The sequence below is a fragment of the Cercospora beticola genome, chromosome 2 (genome assembly GCF_033473495.1).
Source record: "Cercospora beticola chromosome 2, complete sequence".
Classification (NCBI taxonomy): Eukaryota; Fungi; Ascomycota; class Dothideomycetes; order Mycosphaerellales; family Mycosphaerellaceae; genus Cercospora; species Cercospora beticola.
This window is the reverse complement of record NC_088936.1, coordinates 1,759,736-1,779,783: the sequence shown is the minus strand read 5'-3', so window position 1 is coordinate 1,779,783 and position 20,048 is coordinate 1,759,736. Positions and strand designations below refer to the sequence as shown.

The window sequence follows — 20,048 nt, the reverse complement described above, 5'->3', positions numbered from 1 at the left end:
CAACATACTGGAGCCAGGCCGCCGCAATGATTCTCCGGAACCCACTGGCCGTGCTCGGCGCTTTGTGCTTGTCGACGGTGTCAATCCACGCCATCTCGCCAGCCGACATCCCGTCGGACGTTCCAGTGTCGCAATTGATCGAGTCGGCCAACTCGTATCTGGCACGTGGAAAGGCGCAGGATGCACTCGTCTACTTCGACGCCGCCGTGCACAAGGACCCGAGCAACTACCTCACACTCTTCAAGCGTGGCGCAACGTACCTCTCGCTCGGCAAGAACCAACAGGCGAACAAGGATTTCGATCAAGTGCTTGTTCTAAAGCCCGGCTTCGAAGGCGCTCTACTCCAGCGAGCCAAGATTCGAAGCAAGAACGCAGATTGGGAAACTGCCAAGCAGGACTACATCGCTGCTAAGAAGCAAGAGACACAAGAATGGGCTGATTTGCTTGAGGCTGAGGGGGGCGAGAAGATGTCGGCAGATGCGGAGAAGGAGGGCAAGTGGGAAGAGTGTGTGACACAAGCCAGTACCGCTATCATGGTGGCCAGCACCGCCCTCGAGCTGCGGCAGCGGAGAGCACGATGTCGGTTTGAGCAAGGTCAGATCATGGAGGCCATTGCCGATCTCAACCACGTTCTGCAGATCAACCCAGGTAATCCTGAGCCATACCTTCAGATCTCGGCCATGTCCTTCTACTCTCTCGGCGAGACTGAGAAGGGCACAGCGTCCGTGTCTAAGTGCTTGCAGAACGACCCGGACAACAAGGCGTGCTCGAAGCTGCGGAAGAGCGAGAAGGCGATAGAGCGTACGCTCAAGAAGTTCAATACATTGAAGGAGAAGCGGCAATTTGCCTCGGCGGTCAAGCTGCTCATTGCGCAAGGCGAAGATCCTGGTCTCATCCAGGAAGTCAAGGACAACGTCAAGACGTGGCAAGAAGCAGGCTACATCCATTCCAAAGCACCCAACGGTCTCTATGGCTCGCTCGTCGAATCTGCGTGCGAAGCGTATACGGAAATGAACAACTTCAAGAAGGCCACACCTTTCTGTGACGAAGCTCTTACCTACAACGACCGCTCTCTCCCTGCTCTTCTCAACAAAGCTCAACGCCAGATCGACGCGGACGAGTTTGAGCCCGCTCTCGGCACATTGAATCAGGCTCAAGAAGAGCACGGCCGTACTCACAAGATCCAAGAACTCATGCAGAAAGCTCAGCAGCTCCTCAAGCGTTCCAAACAAAAAGACTACTACAAAGTCCTCGGCGTCTCGCGAGATGCCGACGAGCGTGAGATTAAAAAGGCCTTCCGCAAACTCACTGTCCTGCATCACCCTGACAAGGCAGCCAAGAATGGTATCACGCAAGAAGAAGCACAGAAGAAGATGGCTGCTATCAACGAAGCCTACGAAGTCCTGTCTGACCCAGAGCTCAAGGAGCGTTTCGATCGAGGAGAAGATCCAAACGATCCTCACGCGAGCAATGGAGGGAATCCGTTCCAAGGCTCACCTTTCGGACCTGGCCAGCAGTTCTTCTTCCAGCAAGGCGGCGGTGGCGGACGTACTCAATTCAAGTTTCAAGGAGGAGGTGGTGGTGGGATGCCTATCAATTTCGGGGGATTCCCAGGCGGGTTTCCATTTGGTTGAAAGTGTTTTGAATGTGTCTTCGGCCATGTATCACGGGAGTTCTGGGAATTACCTACATTCACCTAGCGTGGGCATAAACGGCGGAATTGGGAGTTTATATGGGATCACAGGCGATACCAAGGGGTGCATATGACTGGCTGGCGTTTAATGCATAGAGGTGTGCATAACGATGCTGCTGCCACTTGTTTTAATAGCTCTATCTGCTTTTCTGATTGAGTTCTTTTCCTTCCGCTAGTGGGAGGGAATGGATTAGACTAGAAATCACGATTGTATGATTGCTTCATATCGGGGCAGAGAATATGTCGTTAACAAGCATTTTTTTCGTTTTCGTTACTAAGTTATTCAGTCGTAGGCCAGGATAGTCATCGCTGGTCGTGTGTATTAAACAAAGGTGCCTAAGCTACTACAATCTCCGAGGCTATATCTTATTATCGGAGGTACCGATAATAGTAAGGAGTTACTATAAGAGAGAGACAATAGCAACGGGGGTATATAGCGTATATAGTTTGTCGATAGGTAGCTCGATTAGAGGCTTCTATATACTCTATAGTTCTTACTCTCTCTACTTTTTAACTAGTTATAAGCCCGAGTTCCTAAACCTAGGCAATACTACGCTTCCGCTATATAACTACCTCGAGCTACTACCTACTTCTATACGGTACTATAATACTATACTAAGCCTCTACCTACCCCTCTTCTATTACCTTCTTTTACTCTCTACCTACGATAGGTTCCTTCGGCGGTATCTCCCGCTTCCTCGACGTGCCTAATAGTAAAAAACTTTAGAGTAAACGCGACTTTAAGTAATAGAAACGCAAGACTTAGAATAATTTTTAAGTAGTAAACCTCTAGAAGTTTCTTACTAGAGAAGAAAGGCTCTTGCCTTTTCTAGATCCTAATATATATTAACTCGATCGAAAGAATATAGAACGTCTATCGTAGGACCTAGCAGTCGAGTTCTAGATACTTATTAAAGAAGATATAACGGACGTCGACAAAAAGGAAGATCCTCTCGCCTTACTACTACCTACTATCGGTAGGTATAAAAAGAAGACGAAGAAGACTATTAAGAAAAAGAAGTCCGAGCTTATACTAGAAGAGCTCGAAGCCTATAAAGAATTCTTAAGAAGAGAGTCTAGGCGTAGTAGCCGTACTACTCTCGGACTAGAATAGATTAGTAGACTTCGTACTAAAGGTATATAGCTAAAAGAAGATCTTTAGGGACTCTTATTCTCTAATCGCTTTTTAGTCTTTTGCTTTAAGTAGGATTAAGTAAGTAAGAGCGCGGATCGAGAATAGATAGCTATAGCTAGTCTCGTTACTTAAGTTAATAATATATTAATTCGAAGAATCTAAGCCTTCGACGAACTATATAGTATAATAAAGTAGCTAGAAAGTTAATATAGCTAGATATAAGTCCGAGAAACGGAGAAAGCCTTCGACTACTTTAAGAAGATTTATTATCGTAAGTTTAACTCTATCTAGGAGTACTTTAACGAACTCGAGTCCGCTAGATAGAATATCGACGACGTAGGAGGAAAAATAACTAATAGAATTATACTCTTAAAGGTTATTCGAGGCCTTCTCGGCGTTCCTACCTTTAAAGGATTTATCGAATACTATTATAGTTTTAGGGACCTCGACCCGTCCCTTAATAACTATAATATACTTATAGTAAGACTTCTTACTTAGGAAGACGACTAGAGGATAGCTCGCGAGTATAAAAGAGATACTCGAGAAAAGGATACGCGCTATATTAAGCCCGAACGTCGCGATATTAGTATAAAGAAGGCGGACAAAAAACCAAATATTACGTACTACGAATACGGCAAAGTCGGGCACTATACCCGAGATTGTCGTAGTACTAATAAAGAATCTATAGCTAAGACTATAAGCAAGTTTATCTAAACTAAGAAGACTACTAGGAAATTTCCTCCGAAGAAGTTCTTAGCTATAACTACTATTAATATTAAGCTAGAACTCGATATTAGAACTAAACGAGTAATCTAAGGTACGCTTAACTCTATAGCTCGACCCTACTCTATTACTAACTTCCTCTAAAGCTTAGGAAGAGCTCGGTATATCTAGCCTAACTAAGGCTAAGGAAGAAGGAGTAAGTAGACTAGTAATAGAGTTATAGAGAAGGGTATCTCTTGTTTTATTTATAGAAGTTCTAATAGCTCTTGCTTTAATAGTTTATATATAGTTTATACGGCCGCTATATACTATTCTATTACTTAGGACGTTCCTAAGAATCTAGATCGAAATATCTAGATTATCGATATAGGAGCTAATATATACTTTATTAATAATAAGAAATAGTTTATAGACTTCTTAGACTTTACTAAGGAAGCTAGCACCGCTAATAGTATAGGAAATATATAGATATAAGGAGGTAGGAGTATTAAACTACCCTTCTATACCTCCGATAGGTCTTTCGAGCTTAACCTATTATTAGTCGTATATATATCTACCTTAAGATATAATATCCTATCTACGTTACTACTCTTATATATAAATAAGGAGCTAGTTAGATAATAGGATAAGGATTCTATCCGTATCTATACTTCCGATAGACTAGAAGTTACTAGAGCAAGGCAAATAAATAGACTATATAAACTAGCTCTCTCTATATATATATATCTCTATATAAACCGACTAAGCAAGTAGATAACTCGAAAGTTATAATACTCGAAGTAATACTACCTAGCGTACGACTACTATATATAGCTACTACGATCGACTTCTTAGACTCTATCTAGAAATAGTACCGACGTATAGGTTACCTTAGACTCGATAATATACGACGATTACTAAAAGTTAGTAATAGGATTAATATAATAGACAAATAGCTAAAAGCTAAGCTTAGGGCAATCTGCTCTATATATACTACGACTCGAGCAATTATAAAGATCCTACGCGAACCTATAACTCGACGCTTTAAGAAACCCGGCGAACTGCTCTATATTAATACGTAGGGTCCCTATCCGATTAATAGATATAATAGAACAAAATATGTTTTACTTATTACTAATAACTCTACTAGATTTACCTAGAGTATCCGCTTAGGGAATAAAGCTAAGATCTCTTAGAGAATAAGGAAGCTACTAAAAAAGATCGAAAAAAGCCTAAGGATTAGAGTCTGTCGGGTACGCTTTAATAATAAGTTTAGTAGGAATAGTCTTATCGACGCTTAGTTAGCTAAGCATTCTATTACGATTAAACTAACCGTTGCGTATATATACTTCTAGAATAGTATTATAGAACGAGGATATCGAACTAAGAGAGACTATACGGCAGCTATACTATAAGAACTAACTCTCTCTAATAGACTAAGATCGATAATCTCTAAGAGAGGAGAAGAGATACTCTGTAACGCTAAAGTATTTAAGAATCTTTAGCCGCTAGCGTTCGAATACGTAATATAGTTAAAGAATAGGAGCTCTATACGAGCTCTAAAGACGAAGGAAATACCCTAGTAGGCTCTCTATAGTAAGAAGCTAAACCTATACTATAAATATATATAGTTTAGTAGACTATATATTACTATACCTTATAAACTACGCGTACGATCGGACTTTATAAAACTAGGATCCTTAAAAGCCTCTTTAGGATACTTCGTCGGTAACGAGAGTAAATTAGTCTATCTATATTAGGACCTAGACTCGAAGAAAGTAAGACGGATAGCTAAGGCTAACGTCGACGATAATAATAGACCGGATAATCTATATAAAGAAGACAATATTAATACTCGTTAGAAACGACCTTAGAGGGAAGACGAGGCTAATAATAAATCCGAAAGATTAGATAGCACTAATTTAGACTCTAATCTAGATAAGAATAACAAGAGAGTATTATATTAAGATAGCTCCGAAAGCTTATCCGAGGAAAGAGAGTCGGATTCCGACTCCTCTAACCTATTAGAAGAGGAAGAACCTAAGGATAATAACGCGCTAATAGAAACTTAGAATCGCTAAGAAGTAAATAAGTAAGGTAGCTAAGAACAAAACGTATAAACCGATTAACCTAGCTCCGAGTTACTACTCTTTATTCTTAAGGACTATAACGATTATAACTTTAATTAGAACTATTAGCGCGACGACTACGACGAGAACGGTGTCCTACGCTACTGCCTAGAAGGCGCACTCGTCGAACCCGAAGATTTTTCTAATAATATACGTTAAGCTACTAATATAGTCTTTAAAGGAATAGACGAGACTCGATAATCGAGTTCTAAAGATCCCTCTATTTAATCTCGATTCTTCGGCAATAGCTATAGAGACTCGTCTCGATCCCGCTTCTTTACTAATATAGCCGAGAAGCTAAGAATTACTAAGATAGTTAGCCCTAATTATACCGGTTTTACTTAGATAGACCTAGAGGCTAAGAGTCCGAAAAGGAAAATAAAGTATAACCTCTACTCGAAAGAGGTCGTCTTTTCCTATCGTAATTAATACGCTAAGAAATATAATCTAATAAAGAAGAAAAGACTCGATAAGATAGAGTATAAGTCTCGAGGCGTCCTAGGACTAAAACTAGATAAATCCCGATATAAGAGATACTTTATTAAGTCTCTAAAGTGCGACGAATAGAGACCGTGCTCAAACTATACTATATAAGAATAGGAGTATATAGAGTAGGACTCTATATTAAAAGCTATAATCTCCGAGGCGAACCGAAATCTTACCTACTTAAATTAATTACTAAGTTAAGAAAAGTATTACTTCTGCTTTAATAAGCGTTTAGTATACGATAGCGCAAAACCCGACTGCTTAACCTACTAACGATATAACGTCGACTATATAGTATAGAGTTTAAAACGTCCTCTATAGTAGAAGAAGGATAGGTACTTATAGTACTTTATTATTAGACGCTACTACGAGATAGGCCCCGAAGATACTTATACTCGATATAACGAGAAGAACCTAACCTATTCGCTATAAATAGGTTAAGAAGTTTAATATATTCTAACTAGACCTTTATACTAACGACTCGAGGACAAATACTACTACTATAACCTAGATAAATAGAAATACGACAAATCTCCTCTCTTCTCTACCGATAATCTCTACTTATATTATAAGGATAGAAAAACAAAATATATAAATTAAGAAGAAATATAAGGGAGGTCCGGTATACTAAAAGATAAAAAGTGTTAGTAGTATCTTAAGAACGCTTTCCTATATAATAGCGAGCAACTATACGATCGCTATATAAGACTTAAGGATCCCTATACGAAATGTCTAAAGTAAGAAGAGTTATCGAAATCCGCTCTAATAAAATATAGATACTATAAGAGCTAGAGGTATATAGCTCGGGAGGCGTAGCTTGTTAGGCTTTAAGGTATAACGGCTAGTGCCGCTTATGCTTGGCGCAGGATAAGAGCACGTAGAACGTATATAAACTAACGAGGTAAGAATTATTCTTAATATCTCTAGACGGGGAGTCTAGGGGCGCTTAATATATTACTATATTCTACTCCTTATAATTATAATTCTTCTACCTTATCGAGGGTAGCGATCTATTAAGGCCTATTATGCTTACGCGAAACGCATCCGCCTAGCGGACTAATCGCGACGACGACGCACCGAACGACGGATAGCTATTAGGCTATATCGAAGAGATATTAGAATCCGGAATAGTATAAGCTAAAGAGGAATAGGACGAGGATATAGATAATGCCGACGACGCTAGTAACGCGTATATAATACGTAGGCGCCTCTAAGCTAAAAATAACGCGTTACGCGAACAGCTAGAGATCCGTACTCTTAAGGCTAAGAACGAACGCTTACTAAGAGAGGTATAGACAATTAAATTGCTAGTACGGCTAAGCGCGATAGCGCTAGGCCTCGGACAGCCGACACCTTAGCAAGGCGACGCGTCCGTAAGTTATACGAGCGGCATACGTTCCGAAAGCGACGAGTATAGCTTATACGAGTCTATTAAGCTACGTGCGCCTAAGCCCTTTAAGGGTAAGACTATAAAGGAGGCATGCGAATTTATCCGTGCCCTCGAGGTAAACTTTATAGCTATACCGAAGAGGTTTCCGACGGATTACTAGAAGGTAATTACGGGTATTATATACCTCGTAGGCGAAGCGCAAGAGGCGTAGTATAATAAATACCTAGGCGTTCTGCCTATAGGATATACCTAGTCTCGGTTCTATTAATTCCTATACGATATCGTCGGGGATTAAGCGAACCGTATACTTCTCGTAACTATAGAATACGAGAACATACGCTAGAGTAAGGGCTAGAGCGTACGATAGTTCGCAATAGACCTTAGTAACCTAGAGTCTTAGTTAGGTAACTATACTAAGGTATAGCTAGTACGCTAGTTCCTTGCAAAACTAAAGCTATCGCTATATAAGGACATTATTAAGAACTATATCGTCTCTAATAAGCGTACCGACCTTATCGCCCTAGCAAGGCGCCTCGAGTAAGCTAAGAAGGCTATGCCTCGTAAGCCGTATCGTAGTAATACCGAGAACAAGCAGGCTAAGCGCAAGCGTACCGATAGCGACGCTCCTTATAAAGGAGCCTCTAGTTCGACTAGCGGCTAACGCGATACTTACGGCGGCAAGCCGAAGGGTAAACGTAGAGGCAAAGGTAAAGGCAAGGGTTAGCAACCTACGTACTTCGCATATAACGAGGTTAGCTATATTAGTCCTAACTGCCCGAACTCTAGGAAAGACGGTAACAAGCCGGCTATTCGTAGGGTAACCGTAGCAAAGGAGCGGTTTAGAGCGAAAAAAGCTAAGGCGCCGGAGACAACGCGCGAGTTACCGGCGCTAAACTAGATAGCGATAACCCTCTGCCGGTTTAGAGCGTGCTAGCGACGCGTATAGAAGGAGAAGTCGAAACGTAGTTAGGTAGCAAGCCGGCCGCTTTCCTTCTCGATAATACTATAGATATTAATATAATATTAAGAGCCTTTATACTATAGCATAACCTGCTAATAAGGCCGAATGCGGCCCTGCCGCCGGTTACTACCTTTATAGGTAAATTGGGGCACTATTACGGTACGTACTATATACGTATACGGATCGCAGACTCTAGTAGTAAGGAGCGATCTATAGGTAGCATCTTCTATATATATAATATACTAACTCCTAACGTAATCTTAGGCCGTCTATAGCGACGTACTTAGCGCGTACTAGCTAGTAGCGCTATAGATAAATAGCTATATAGTAACGATCGTTTTAGTAAGTTCGAAGTCCGAGAAGCCTATAAGTTCTTTAAGGATCTTTAGAAGGCACTAGCAGTGTTTGTAGTAAGCCTAAGTAAGATAGGCGATAAGGTTAAGCCTATCCCTAAGGAGTTCTATCGTTTTAACGATATTCTTAATCCGATAGAGGAAATAAGAAGCAAGCTAGTTAATAGCGCAGAGTATACGATTAACCTGCGGCCTAGAACTATACTACTATTCCGCCTACTATATTACTAGTCGGGGCGAGAATTAGACGAGCTTAAGGAGTACCTAAAGACAGGACTCGAGTACGATTAGATCGAGCGTTCCGATAGCGAGGCGGGTGCGCCTATCCTGTTCGTGCTAAAGAAGAATAGTAAGCTGCGGTTATATATCGACTACCGTAGGCTAAACGAGATTACTATTAAGAACCGGCATCTACTACCTCTAATTAGTAAGACGCTAGATAGGCTTATAGGAGCCGTATAGTTTACGTCCTTAGACTTAGCCGATACGTACTACCGTATTCGGATTAAGCTAAGTAACCGCTAGAAGACTACGTTCCGTACGCGCTACGGCTATTTCTAGTACAAGGTAATGCCCTTCGGCTTAACGAACGCACTAGCGACGTTCTAAGTATATATTAACTATGCGCTAGTAGGGCTAGTCGATATAAGCTATATAGTATACCTAGACGACATCCTAATCTATAGCAGGATACGCAAGGAATACGTGCGAGACGTATACGCTATACTTAAGAGGCTCCGCAAGTTTAGACTCTACGTATAGCGTTCTAAGTGTAAGTTCTTCTAGAAAAAGGTCGACTTCCTTAGATTCGTAGTAACTACTAGTAGCGTAGCGATAGACCTAAGCAGGGTAGCCGTAATCGCCTCGTAGCTAACTCTAACTACGCTAATAGAGGTTTAATCCTTCCTTAGATTCGCGAACTTCTACCGTCGATTTATCTTCGGATATTCGAGGGTTATAGTACCTTTAATAGCGCTATTAAAGGGTATAAAGGATAGAAAGAAGCTAGAGCTAATTAAGTAGGAAGCAGCTAAGGAGCAGGCGTTCTATAAGCTAAAGAATCGATTTTAGACTATACCGCTACTAAGATACTTTAACCCTACGCTACGCCTACGAGTCGAAACCGACGCTTCCGACTTCGTAGTAGCTAGTATCCTAAGCTAACTATTCGAAGCGGAATAGCATCTAATTGCCTTCTTCTTATAGAAGATAATTAACGCTAAATATAACTACGAGGTTTATAATAAGGAACTACTCGCGGTAGTTAAGGTATTTAAGGCGTAGCGACTATACCTCGAAGGCGCTATATATAAGGTTAAGGTACTTATTAATTACGCTAACCTTAAGGGGTTTATAGGCGTTAAGTAGCTAACGGGTAGATAAGTAAGGTAGGCGATATTCCTCGCCCTCTTTAATTTTACTATTAGCTATCGAGCTAGCAAGCTTAACCTAGCCGATACGCTATCTAGACGTAGCGACTACGTACGAGAGGCGAAGGAGATAAGCAACCTCCTACTATTACTATAGTAGAAACTCTAGGTATAGAGCACTATACCCGTAAGCGGCCTAGTTGTTGCCCGCATAAAAGCTACTTGCTAGGCTTAGTTAGACACCCTAAAGGTAGTTACGGCGGCGGCTAAGAGCGGCGGGGTAGCGTTGCCTAACAGTAGGTATATTACGGCGGCGGCTAACCGTTCGGTTCGTCCGTTTAGCTTTACTCTGCCCTTGCGAGTCGCTAGCGCTATTACTACGTAAGAGCAGCTATACGCTAACGTCTCGGACATAATTATTAGGTATACCGCTATATTAGTATAGCTCGATCCGAAAGCAAAAGTACTATACGAGCAGGCCGAACGCGAAGGCGTAGCGAGCGAGAAATACACCGTTAAGGACGGCTATATATACCGGGGAGAGGCCCTATACCTACCGAACGACCTAGTATTGCGGACGTAGGTAATCCGTATATACTACGACGATGTCCTAGCGGGCTATTTTAGTAAGAACAAGACGGTAGAGTTAGTTAAGCGGAAGTACTAGTAGCCGGAGGTTAGTAACGACGTAAGGTAGTACGTCGAGTAGTATAGCAGCTATTAGAAGGCAAAAGCGAGGCGCTATCGCCTCTATAGCGAGATAGCTACGCTCCTATTACCTAACCGTCCTTAGAAGGATTTATCTATAGACTTTATTACGGATCTTCTACCTAGCAAGTAGAACGGCCGTATCTTCGACGCGATCCTCGTAATCGTAGATCGTTACTTAAAGATAGTAACTTTCGTCCGAACGACAAAGCGCTATACTAGCGTAGAGCTTGCGGACATCCTACTTAATAAGGTAATACGACTACGTAGCGTACTAGCTAGTATCGTAAGCGACAGAGGCTTAGTCTTTACTAGCTAGTTCTAGTTAGACTTCTACTACGAGACGTATATTAAACGTAGGCTAAGCACTACATTCTACTCGTAGACTAACGGTTAAACCGAGCGCGCAAACTAGACGCTTAAGCAATACCTGCGTATCTATTACGGCGAGCGATAGGACGACTAGGCGTCTATCCTATCGTTAGCGGAATTCGCGTATAATAATAGCGCGAATGCTACGCTTAAGATATCGCTATTTCGAGTAGTATACGGGTTTAATCTAGACCTTTCTATAGAAACGCGCAAGAGGGACGCAGGCGAAGCTCGGGACGCGCTTCTTCGGAGAGAGGTACCGGTAGCGAAGGATACTATAGAGAGGTTAAAGCGGAACTACGAAGAGCTAACTAAGCGCTAGTAATAAGCAAGCGAATCTTAGGCTAAGTACTTTAATTAGAAGTACTAGCCGATAGAATTTAAGGTTAGCGACTTAGTCCTATTATCTATAAAGAACCTCCGGTTAAAGGTACTATCGAAGAAGCTAGTAGATAAATTCGCTAGACTATTTAAGGTTATTAACGTAGTCGGAAAGTAGGCGTACCGCCTAGCCCTACTAACCGGCTCGCAGATTTATAATATCTTCTACGTATCCCTCTTAGAACTCTAGCGAGGCGGCGATACGCAGGATACTAGCCTGCTACTCGTAGACGAGCAAGGCGAATAGGAAGTCGAGAGGATACTAGAAAGCTGCGTAGAGAAAGGCGTAAGGAAGTACCTAGTTCGATAGCGCGGGTAGCCGGAGGAATACGACACCTAGGAGCCGGTAGAATATATCGGGGATTGCAAGGTACTTAACGTATTCGAGGCGCAACGCGAAACTAAGTAGCCCGTACGTAAGGCGAAACTGCGGAAGAAATAGTAATACTAGTAGTTAGTAGAATAGCGGAGAATTCTAAGAATTCTAAACGCTAAGCCTCGCTAAGATATAAGCATTACTAAGACACGAGAATTTAGAAAACTAAGACGTTATAAGAGGAGAGAAGGCATTTATTTATAGTACCCGTAGGTATAGCGTATACTACGCGTAATAGAAGTATATAGCCTAGGGCCGGCGAGACGTAAGAGTGCTACGAGGGCCTAGTAGAAGAGGAGCGCGAGGCCCGTAGGCTACTCGCCGCCTACGCCTAAGTCTATATTATTATCCTCCTTCTTACCCTTCTTCTTATTATCCGCCTCGAGCTCGGAGAGCTCTCCCTCGTCCTAAGTAGACTAGCCGGGGTAGGCGGAGGCGACGGCAAGGTCTAGAGCCTCGCTAGAGGCGCTAAGTAGGCGGAGCTTCTATTATACGAATTAGCACTATACGGTATAAGCAAGCGACTAGTAGGATATAAGATATACCTTATACTCTAGCTCGAATATACCGCGCTAGATAGCGAGGCCTATACTTGTCGCCGCGAGCTCGTTAGCGGAGGGTATACTAGTAGCTAGCGCCTCGCTAGCCTTCTTCGGCGTAGAGAAGATACCGGCAGACTTGCCCGAGTTGCTCTATAGGCGCTTAAGGGTAGCGGCGATAGCCTTGCCTACGTTATCGAGGCGTCGGCGGAGCTACTAGTAGCGTACGGCGCGCGTACTCGTACGCAGTAGGCGGCGGTAGTAGCGCGCGCGCTACGCCTACTTTATAAAGTCGGGATAGGTAATATAGATATACTTATAGTTAGACCTACTATAGCGAATATAGTTTAGCTGCTAGCCGAGCTTTATATCGCTATTATAGCGCGGCTCGACGGCTAGGCATAAGAAGTTAGCAGACTCGAAGCATACGATACGTATACGAACCGCGCGACTTACGGTCTGCGAGGTATAGAAGGCAGCGCTAGTAGTTATCGTCCTCTGCCTTCGGTAGGTCTTCTACTATACGAGAGAGACGGTTAGTAGCCGGAGCGGTAGGAGCGACGGCAGCTCTTCTTAGAGACATATTACTTGCAGGTCGTATACGAGGGTAGTACTAGATAGTTAAGTATATAGTGCGAGTCGGATATAGAAAGCTTGCTAAATATAGATAGTTAATAGAGAAAATACGCGAAGAGTATACGACGAATTTATAGTACGCCGGCGCCTTATAGCGCGAGCGCCGACAGTACGTACTATTAATAAGCCCGTTGCTACGGAGAGTTGCTATATAGCAACTAGCTATAAACTAAGGCTCGACTTAATATTTACGTACGCAAGAAGTAGTACGAACGCACTATATACTATACTAAGACGACAGAATTGCATAGTCTCCTCTACGAGCTAAGGCAGCTCTATTAGAGAGAGGAGATAGTTGTAAGAGCTAGAGATATATAGCTCGGGAGGCGTAGCTTGTTAGGCTTTAAGGTATAACGGCTAGTGCCGCTTATACTTAGCGCAGGATAAGAGCACGTAGAACGTATATAAACTAACGAGGTAAGAATTATTCTTAACATCTCTAGATAGGGAGTCTAGAGGCGCTTAATATATTACTATATTCCACTCCTTATAGATACTATATAATAATAAAACTTATCTATAGTAGAGGTATACTATATACCTACTACGAGAAGTATAGGCGGAAATATATCTACTACTTGTCGGAGAATAGTATATATCGACTCGAATATATAGCTAGGCAAGAGCGTATCTAAAATAATATAGAAGAATACTACGAACGTTACTCTAAGCTAATTAAGGATAGTAAATAGATTACCTTAGACTTTAACTTTCCTTATAATATTTATAAAGAAATCGCTATAAATAGAAAGACGGCTATAACTTATAAACGCGATTACGAGTTAGGTAGTATAGAGGTCTTCTTCTTTATAGAAAACTTAAAGATAGGAATCTTTAAAGAGTAGTATAGAGGTACTAAAAGACCGGCTAACGAAGGAATAGAGAAATACGACGTATAGACTATCTTCTTTATATAGTAGAAACGGAATTAGAACCCGAACTACGAATAGTTAGGTTAGCTTTAAAATCCCCGGAAGCGAAGTAGTAGGAGTATATAATCTAAGAAGAATATAATAGCTTTATTAAGAACGAGACCTAGAAAGTAGTACTAAGGCCGATATATTAAAGACCTCTTTTAGGAAGATAGGTACTAAAGTAGAAATTAGAGCTAGATAGAATAGTAGCTAGATATAAAGCCCGCTTTGTCGTACGTAGCTTTAAATAAGTTTATAGAATCGACTTCGACGAGACCTTCGCTTTAGTAGTTAAGCTACTATCTTATAAACTCTTCTTTACGATAGTAGTACGAAAAGGCTAGTACTACTACTAAATAGATATTAAGATAGCTTTCCTTAATAGAGAAGTAGATAAAGAAATCTATATAGATCTACCTAAAGGTTTCCTAGAACGTAATAGATACGTACTAAAACTCGAGAAGGCTCTATATAGTCTTAAGTAAGCTCCTCGTTAGTAGTATAAGAAACTTAAGGAGTATTTTGCTAAACTAGGATAGTAACTCTTAGAATACGACTCCTCTATCTTTATAGATCTAGATACTTAAGTAGGATTAGAAGACGGCCTATACGTAACGGTATATATCGATAATATTAATATTTTCGGTACTAATCTTAAGAAGATAAAAAACACTAAGTAAGACCTAAATACTAGGTTTAATATCTCCGACCTAGGCGAATACGTATACTATCTTAGTATATACGTTACTCGAGATAACCTAGGAGGCATTAGCCTATACTAAAAGGCCTTCGTATAGAAGCTTCTCGCGCAATTTAGTCTTAAAGACCTTCGACTAGTATTAACTCTAATAGACGTTACTCGGAAGCTAATAGTTAATAAAGGCTAATAAGCGGACCTAGCCTTTATAAGACGCTATTAGTCTATAGTAGGTTCTCTAAACTACCTTATAATAGTAGTACGACTAGATATTACCTACGCTATAGGAGTTGTCTCGAGGTATACCTCTAATCTAAATAAGAGCTATAAAGTTATAGTATATCGGATATATACGTATCTTAAAAAGTACCCTAAACTTAGACTAGAATACTCGGACGAACCTACCGACGACTATACCTTAGGAGCTAAGAATATAGTCGATCTAGATATAGAATATATTCCGGATTCTACTAAGGGAACGTCTATACCTACCGACTATCTCGACGAGATTATTAGATATATAGATAGCGACTAGGTAGAGTATTATAATACTCGCTACTTAACTACCGGTTTTATATTTATTATTGCCGGGAGCCTAATAGTATAGGCCTCGAAGCGATAGAAGAGTATAGCTATATTATTATACGAGGCCGAGTATATAGCTATAGCCGAAGTAGCTAAGGAAGCAATTTAGCTAAAGAACCTACTATAAGAATTGAAAATTCTAGGCTTTACCTAAGATAAGGTAACTCTCTATATCGATAATAACGCTACTATTAAACTATCTAAGAACCCCGAGTTTTATGCCTAAACAAAGTATATTAAACTCCGGTATTACTTCCTTAGAGAACAAGTTTAGGATAGTGCAATTTAGATTAAGCAAGTTAATACTAAGGATAACCTCGCTAATATATTTACAAAAGCACTGCCTCGTACAACCTTCGAAAGCATTCTTACTCGCCTTAGACTAATAAGCAAGAAGGACGAGAGGCTTCAAATTAGAGGCTAGTGCTAAGGACAGGATATATAGTAGGCTAGTTAGTAGGAGTATTGAACAAAGGTGCCCAAGCTACCACAATCTCCGAGGCTATATCTCATTATCGGAGGTACCGACAATAGTAAGGAGTTACCGTAAGAGAGAGACAATAGCAACGGGGGTATATAGCGTACGTAGTTTGTCGACAGGTAGCTCGATTAGGGGCTTCCATGTACTCTACAGTTCTCACTCTCTCTACTTTTCAACTGTGTGCCGGCTCGCAGATTTCTGCCAGGACTCTGAAGAAATGCGGCACACTGGGGACTCGAGCTGCGCTACATCGTATGGCTGCCACGAGTTCACATTCGGTTCGCAGCGTGGCTGCATGCTGTGGCTTCGGAGACGCCGTGACTAAGTCTCTGCTATTGGCTCTCACGTACCAGCAGGCGCGCTGTGCCTCGTGGCTACTCTGCAGCAGGAGATGAGCGCCGAAGCGATGTCTGCGCTCGTGATGGACATTCGACAACGTGGCATGCCCAAACGGTGCAGAGCGTCGCATGTCAGGAAGAATCGAGACGTGATGTGATCCTTGTCGGAGGTAGGGCTGAAATTGCCTGCTCGAGGATCATGGCGGGGCAGCACAGGGTGTGCTTCGTCAGCCTCTCGTGGCGGTGACATTGATTCTATTTTGACCACGCACTCATCTCCTACAACATCACCGTCACCGCTGCTATACCTACTGGTCATAACCTCTACGAGAGCCTAGGGAACATCATAGACACCGGTTGTGCAAGCGCGTTGTCCGTGGTACGAGTACGCGCCTTTTGAACCCTGCGAGAGTCTAAACGACAGCCATCCCCACAACGCTGATCGGCGCCGACGTGGGACCATCAGCCATCATCGTCGACAGACCTTGTCACAAGCAGCACCACATCTGACAACTTCGCCACAGGCAGCACTTCGTCAGCAGTCTCGTGCGCCTGCTGCTTGCTGCTCGGCACTTATCCGACCTTCCCGAAGGTGTCACTTCGAGATCCACCAGCGTCGTGACGCTTCCCTTCTCTCTTGCAAACATTGAACTGCACCAAGACATACATCATGTCCTTCTTTCCCGGCCAAGGCTACCATAACCAACAAGGTCCGCCTCCTCCACAGTACGGGTACGGCAACAATGGCTACCCGCCGCCGCAACAATATCCGCCTCAGCAATATGGAGCTCCGAGTCCCCAACCGCCGCCAAACTACGGATATGGAGCGCCTCCTCCTCCGCAGCAATATAACAACGGACCACCACCTCCCCAAGGCCATTATGGTGCGCCTCCCCCAGGAAACTATGGTGGGCCTCCACCGCCCATGCAACAGCAAGGAGGATATGGCAGACCAGTAAGTGGTTGGAGAACTCGCGCATCAGCAAGTGCGAAAGGCTGACGCTTTAGCCCCCACCTCCCCAGCAACAACAGCAGTTCGGTCACGGCGCGCCGCCTCAGATGACATTCCAATACTCCAACTGTACCGGTCGACGAAAAGCATTGCTCATCGGTATCAACTACTTTGGCCAGCGAGGTCAATTGCGAGGATGTATCAACGATGTGAAAAACCTGTCGGGATATCTAAATCAGTTTTTCAATTACAAGAGAGAGGACATGGTCATCTTGACCGACGATCAGCAGAATCCGATGAGTCAACCTACAAAGCAGAATATTCTCCGTGCGATGCATTGGTTGGTCAAGGATGCGCGACCTAATGATTCGCTGTTCTTCCACTACTCTGGGCATGGAGGTCAGACGAAAGATTTGGATGGTGATGAGGATGACGGATACGATGAGGTGATTTATCCTGTGGATTTCAGGCAGGCGGGACATATTGTGGATGACGAGATGCATCGTATCATGTGAGTGGTATCTACCTTGCACGAAGAAAGAGGGAGACACTAACAACAGCAGGGTCGCACCTCTTCAACCGGGAGTGAGATTGACTGCAATCTTCGACTCCTGTCATTCTGGCTCAGCTCTCGATCTGCCATACATTTACTCTACACAAGGTGTTCTCAAGGAACCAAACTTGGCCAAAGAAGCTGGGCAAGGTCTCCTCGGCATCGTTGGATCCTATGCCAAAGGCGACATTGGTGGTATGCTATCTACGGCAACTGGTTTCTTCAAGAAGGCGACCAAGGGCGACGATGTGTATCAGAAGAACTTGCGCACGAAGACGAGTCCCGCGGATGTCATCATGTGGAGTGGAAGCAAAGACAGTCAGACATCGTACGTTCTCATGCATTTGGACCCTACTAATATATGTGCATATGCTGACACCGATGACAGATCCGACGCAAGCATTGGCGGCCAAGCCACTGGCGCCATGTCGTGGGCCTTTGTCACGGCGCTCAAGAAGAATCCACAGCAAAGCTACGTCCAGTTATTGAACAGCATTCGTGATGAATTGGAAGGAAAGTACTCGCAAAAGCCGCAGCTGAGCTGTAGTCACCCTCTTGGTAAGTAATAACATTTCCTTATTCTACCGCTAAACCTTGAAACACTTTGCTGACGAATTGCATAGACACCAACCTGCTCTACGTCATGTAGAAATATCTTCTCACGAAGCCACGATTACGATCACGAAGACGGTTGGGATGATGCGCCAGGTCCAAGGTTGGATAGGAAAATTACTGGGAGCATCCCACTTGGGTTCGAAGGGTGAGACTACAATGCTTGATACCAGGTCAACGAACTTCGTTCTGCAATTGTTGCGCCACTTGTGGGCATGTGCTATGTTTGGCGTTTGCTGGAAAATTGCGGGCTCTGAGAATTGTGAATAAGGAGAGCAGAATCCTCAGCGTGAATCGTTGCTAGCTTTCCTCTAGATTGCGCTTGGAAGAACAGTCCTATCTCTCATCTCTTCTCTTTCAACAGTATACGCTGTTCATGCGGGTCTGTCGTTTCCACCGTATGTGGGCCTGAAGGCCTGAGAACGCGCCCTCGACGATCGACATAGAACAGATGTGGGAGAGGAAATGTGACTGTAAAATACCTTCAACACATTCCGGTCGCGAGCGCTGAGCGGAAGCAGAGCAGTGCGTGAGAACATGGTATGTGTCCCAGTTGACAAGCTCTTATGTCGATGTTATGCCACAGCGCACTGGATGATCGATCCTCGCATCCCTCCGCTGCTGCATATGGCCCGCTGTCTTCCGCTTGTCTCTTTGCCTGTCATAGCTTCGACTACTGTCCTTGTCAGAACGAGCCCGCGTGCTTACGGAGTGATGCTGCATTTTGGCATGGCTGATGAGTGATCCGAGCAAAGCTGGAGGTGCGATCGGTTCGGAATCGGCATGATCGGGGTGCGATAACGTCTTTCCGCATGGCAGCCACGGTCGTCAAAGTGCACTTCCTTCCAACTGAACTTCATCGACTTCTCACGATCTCCAGCGGGCTGGCACTATATCGATCGAAGGCGGGCAGCAAGACATTCTTGAAAACGGAGAAGATGTGCGCTTTAAGGTTGCAGACGGCAATCTTTCCCGCCAAGCGCTATCTTTAGCTCGCCTTTTGGATGAACCGGCCATTCGCGATTCCATGCTGACCGACCAGGTTCGCCAGGAACACAGCCATTTCGCGACGGGATGCTGAAACATGGTGCGTTGAGAACGACAGCGATGCTAGCAAAGCACATGGCAAGAGCCGCAGTCCTGGCCAGGAGGAAGATGGATTCGTGAAGGACTCAGGAACCTTGGCGCCATGCTGCAGGCACCTCCAAGACTAGCAATGGATCTTGTGATACACAACGATCGAGCCGGACCACGAATCTTCACACCATCTGCACACCATCTGTGCCATCTATCTCGTCAGGATGCGGGTCTCTCCATGTGTACGTATGCATCCTCCCATCTCTACAGTCCTATAGGGAATGGTCTTAAGACGCGCACGGGCAATGACGCGCATCCATCCTCTGCCGAGATCAACCGTGACTCGCTGATCCTCGCTAGGTGCGGTCGAAAAGTGCACGAAGCTTGACGAACGTCACTTAGCGTGCGCAAATACGAGCCAGCAAACCTGGGACACCGCGCGGGTTGAGGTCACTCCTGGGCTCAGAAATGAGGCGAAGGTTTCGACCGTGTTTCTCACCCTCTCTCTCCCTTCCGTAATGGCACTGCTCATCAACCACGACATTCGTTCTCCATAGGTATGCTGCTTTCGCAGCATTTCGAAACCCCCACACTCGCTTGTCCGGCAG

The 20,048-nt window shown here is 43.6% G+C and overlaps 2 protein-coding genes across 2 annotated transcripts; both read left to right on the top strand.

Moving 5' to 3' along the window:
* Nucleotides 1-26: 26 nt before the first annotated feature.
* On the top strand, nt 27-1,634 carry RHO25_002727 (uncharacterized protein; the record flags this gene model as incomplete). The annotated part of the gene is made up of 1 exon (XM_023598282.2): nt 27-1,634. One exon carries the CDS (start codon nt 27-29, stop codon nt 1,632-1,634), a length of 1,608 nt encoding a protein of 535 aa, XP_023455765.1.
* A 15,282-nt stretch (nt 1,635-16,916) lies between these two features.
* Nucleotides 16,917-18,400, top strand: RHO25_002726 (uncharacterized protein; the record flags this gene model as incomplete). The annotated part of the gene is made up of 5 exons (XM_023598281.2): nt 16,917-17,201; nt 17,255-17,709; nt 17,762-18,079; nt 18,140-18,309; nt 18,375-18,400. The coding sequence occupies 5 exons, from the start codon at nt 16,917-16,919 to the stop codon at nt 18,398-18,400; spliced, it is 1,254 nt and encodes a 417-aa protein (XP_023455151.1).
* Nucleotides 18,401-20,048: the final 1,648 nt, after the last annotated feature.